This window comes from Etheostoma spectabile, chromosome 10 (genome assembly GCF_008692095.1).
Source record: "Etheostoma spectabile isolate EspeVRDwgs_2016 chromosome 10, UIUC_Espe_1.0, whole genome shotgun sequence".
NCBI lineage: Eukaryota > Metazoa > Chordata > Actinopteri > Perciformes > Percidae > Etheostoma > Etheostoma spectabile.
Window position 1 is genome coordinate 9,910,455 of NC_045742.1, and position 4,008 is coordinate 9,914,462.

At 38.8% G+C, this 4,008-nt stretch overlaps 2 protein-coding genes across 5 annotated transcripts in view; one reads left to right on the plus strand and one right to left on the minus strand.

The window, feature by feature from the left end:
* Window positions 1–1,045, minus strand: part of LOC116696562 (uncharacterized) — a 15,596-nt gene extending 14,551 nt beyond the window's left edge. The window contains exons 1-3 of one of the 2 annotated variants that reach the window (XM_032527623.1): window positions 869–1,045; window positions 398–742; window positions 1–295 (exon numbers count right to left, since the gene is read on the minus strand). The exon at window positions 1–295 is cut by the window's left edge and continues 44 nt beyond it. In XM_032527623.1, coding sequence (XP_032383514.1) covers window positions 1–295; window positions 398–742; window positions 869–911 — 683 coding nt within the window. In that variant the 5' untranslated portion in view covers window positions 912–1,045. The remainder of the gene's footprint in view (window positions 296–397; window positions 743–868) is intronic. The other variant, XM_032527622.1, reaches the window with a different exon arrangement.
* LOC116696560 (signal-regulatory protein beta-2) overlaps window positions 1–4,008 on the plus strand; it is a 29,757-nt gene that overhangs the window by 21,780 nt on the left and 3,969 nt on the right. The gene's annotated exons all lie outside the window — the stretch shown is intronic.

A 4,008-nucleotide genomic window follows, 5' to 3' on the forward strand; every position in this document is an offset into this window, starting at 1 on the left:
CACGTGACCACAGCACAGTAGTAAGTCCCAGTATCAGAGGAGTTCTGAATGGTTTTGGACAGACTGTAGACACAACTTCTTTCCTCTTCTTCATCACTGTGAGTGTAAATGATGCCTGTATGAGATTCTCCTGATCCAGATCTGAACCAGTACACACTGCGTTCACCTGGACACTGATCTGTGTTTCCTTTTGTCTTGGAGAGAAGTGAACACAGGAGAGTCACTGAGTCGCCCGGCTGGACCAACTCTGTCTCCGGACTTTGTTTCACATAGAGAGATTTCTGCTGATTACGATCTGCGTGAATCATTATAAAAGACTTAAAAAGAAGTTCATGATTTAAATGATTTGCTTGACATAAAAAGTCGACACAAATACTGAAAGTAAGAGATGTCTTACCGTTCACAGCCAAGTAGATTCCATTGATGAAGTTATCTGAATATGTCCCTCCATAGTGACAGAAGTATGCTGCTTCGTCCTCTTTGCTGATATTTGTAATGGTAAGAAAATACTGAGTATCCCTTTTTTTAGCTGTGAAACGTGAGTTGTTAAATTCATTACTAATAGATAATTTGTTAACAATTCCAGCAACAACACGTTGGGCCATATATCCAAGAGGCTGCTTGTACCAGTAGAAGAATCTGTTTTCTGTCTTAGAAACTTGACACTCCAAAGTTACATTTCCACCAACTTCAACCTCAGTCAAAGAGATTTGGTGAGGAATCTCTGCGGTTTGAATCAGGGCTGAAGAAAAAGCAGACAAACAATAACAGTTTAAACAGGAGAGAACCAAGACAAGAAATAATGGAAATGGCATCCCGTTAGATTATTACAGTACATGGTCTCACATTAGTTAAGAAGTGCACTTACACATGGTACTAAGTAGAATCAAAACAACCAGTCTTCTGAGCATTGTGGTGCAGCACCTTCGTCTTCCACCACTGATGTCTTACCGCTCAAATGGAAGATGTAGTGAGTTGACCAAGGTTTACAAAGCAGAAATCGCAGTGATTGGCTGAAATGTAGAAAATGACAGTCCCCCGCCTCTGATCCATTTTCATCTGATTGGACAACTACATGTTCTCGGTTGTTGTTTTATCAAAAGTCAGTGTTTTTTTTAATTGTTTCTGTGATAACCTTTTTGTGTTTTGTAAGTAGTTAAGAACAAACACTGGAAGTCTTTAAGCAAAATTGGTCTTACTGACACACTGTATGTGTGTATTTAGAGGTCGCAATCAACGGTCAAACTCTGGGCCTAAAAAGTGAAGCCAATGCAAAAGTGCCTTTAACTCGGATTCTTTTTAATTGCCAGTGGGGGTAACTTCAATTTTTGCAATAAGTCTGATTATATAGAACACTTTCCTTATGAGTTTATGGCCTCAATCACTAGTTAAAAGTCCTCTTTAATACATCATAATGATCTTTTTGTAAATTTTGATTCCCATATACAGTAAAATAGATGATAAAGCAACATATGTTTTAGGGTGTGGCTCCCTTGTGAAAGACAAGTCGCTCCCCATCAATATCCTTGGGTGTCAGTCAGATCCACCCCTCGCTCCTCCTCTGCTCCACCTTCTAATCCAAATGTGGTCACTGAACACGGTAGTCCACTGAATGGCTGAAGTCTCATTCTCACAGTGACATTGTTAACCTTAGCACACTTGTGTAAATGAACGAAACCTAATGATTTTTTGGATGTAGCGGTGGCTCACTCGCTAGCTACTGAGACGCATCATGTAAACAAGACACAATTGGAGTTGTTGAAAGCTGCATTGTCCCCTTTTAGTGTAGGTTAGCTGTTTTGCCTTCTGTGTTTAGAGAACTTTTGAAATAATGTTAGCTACAGCGTGGCCAAAACCACGGAATATGAGATGTGAAGAGTTTGCAGGTAAATCTTCATGTGAGAGAAAGAAGGCTCTCAGTTCGATACACATATTACTCCTATACTTAGATCACTTCACTAGCTTTAGACACAATACACAATTGATTTTAAAATATTGCTCATTTCTACAAATCATTTAATGGCCTTGATCCTAAGGACTTACTTGACCTGCTCACTGCTTACAACCAGTACTCAGTAAATCTGATGATGGTTCAGTTTATTTAACAATAATTATAGGCCTACTCTCTGGAACAAAGTGCCTGGTGATGTAAGATGTACCGCAACTGTGTTGTCTTAAACAACCAAGAGATATCCCTGTTCTCTCATGGCTAGCTTGCCTTCATCTCTCTCTTTCTCTCTCTCTCTCTCTCTCTCTCTCTCTCTCTCTCTCTCTCTGGGTATGTGTGTTTATGTTGGTGGGTGGACGGAATGACTACATTTTCTATGTGTACATTCTCATGTATTTAGTTTGTTCTTACCTGTTTGTTCCCAAGAAACGAGGCTCCCATTATATATTTCAGTGAATTCCCTATACACTTATTCATATTTTAGATTTCATATTACTAACCTAAAACTTTATAGTCTGTCAAGAAGTATTGAATGTTGCTGTTTTATCGTTCCCAAAATGCATCAGTTTTATGAAAGGTTTTTCATAAACAGTCATTTTGACTTTTCATTGTAGGAAAAGCAAAAGTGAAACCAGTAAGATTAAGGACGGGCCCATTTCAGATATGATTGCAATTAAACGTGTTACTAGTACCACCTGTGTTTAACCAGTCTAAATGTCTGCAATGAAAAAGGTCTCATCCACGTTGGTTTCACTCAACATTTTGCCATGTGCACATTTGTGTATCTGTCCACCACTTCTTTCCACAACAGTAGACAGAAGCATAGCTTACAATAATGCATACAGAGCCTTGTATGTTGTAGACATAATAAGTCTTCCTTTGTTAGAAAATTAACAGTTTAAGAAATATATGTCAGTGCTCAACTTGCTACTCAAATGAATAAACCCCTCCATCTCTCCGGACTCAAGGCCCTTTGTGTCTGCATGTCTGTTGTGAGAACAACAAGCAAAGCCACATGCAACAGCTACACTGACATAAGCTGTGGTGGGCCATTTCTCCACCCTCTGACCAACCATCAAGGCTGTTTACTCAGAACAGACCTGACTATGGGCTTCAACAGGATGTGTAGTGAGAGCTACAAGAGACTTCAGCAGGCATAGTTTTAGTCGTGTTTGTTAATGTTCTCATTCAAAGTACAAATAATGTCTATCTTTTGTAAAGAAGCAACTATATGCAATCTTCAGTTATCACAGATGCATATTAGTTAATTTAATTGTAATGTATATATTTTTTCATTCACCATTAATTAAAACAGGCTTCCAGTCCATCACTGAATCAAGTGACTTTAGCAAGGCTGTCATTGCTTTGACAGATAATATGGCAACTGAACTTAAGATCACAGTTCAAACTCCATCTGTTAGAAGCAGACCAGGGTGGGACAATGAATGATTAGCACCTCCCATTCCCATTTCTGACAACAACTAGCAATGAAAAGCACCGTGTGTGTGTGTGTGTGTGTGTGTGTGTGTGTGTGTTTTACCTTCTGAAAAATTGGTTCAATTTTTATAATGCTGATTTAGTTAATGACAATTTTAGCTCACCTCATTATATATTGTGTGTGTGTGTGTGTGTGTGTGTGTGTGTGTGTGTGTGTGTGTTTACGTTTCCATGCATCATTTGTGGTGACTGTAAATGTGTGTGTATCTCTTTCTGTTTGCATGTGAAAGTACAAATTGAGTGATGGCAGATGTGTTGTCTTTTTCTTTGTTTTTAATCTCTATACTGTACATCTTTTAGGTTGGCAATAAACCTCTTCTCTGTTTTGGTAATTTTTTGATGCCAGAGTTTGTGGTATTGAACAGGATTATGTTGTCAAGGCGTTCCTGTCCACTTGATAGTGAGGGGGTCAACCAATGAATGATGGTTGCACAGGATTGTGTTATGTTAATCACCTTGTGAACCACTGGGTTATTTTGTTTGTGACTTTCTCCCTCAGATAAAAAGATGCAGGTCAGAAACCGTAAATCTTCTCGAGGTGAATGTGTTGCTGTGTTACTGTG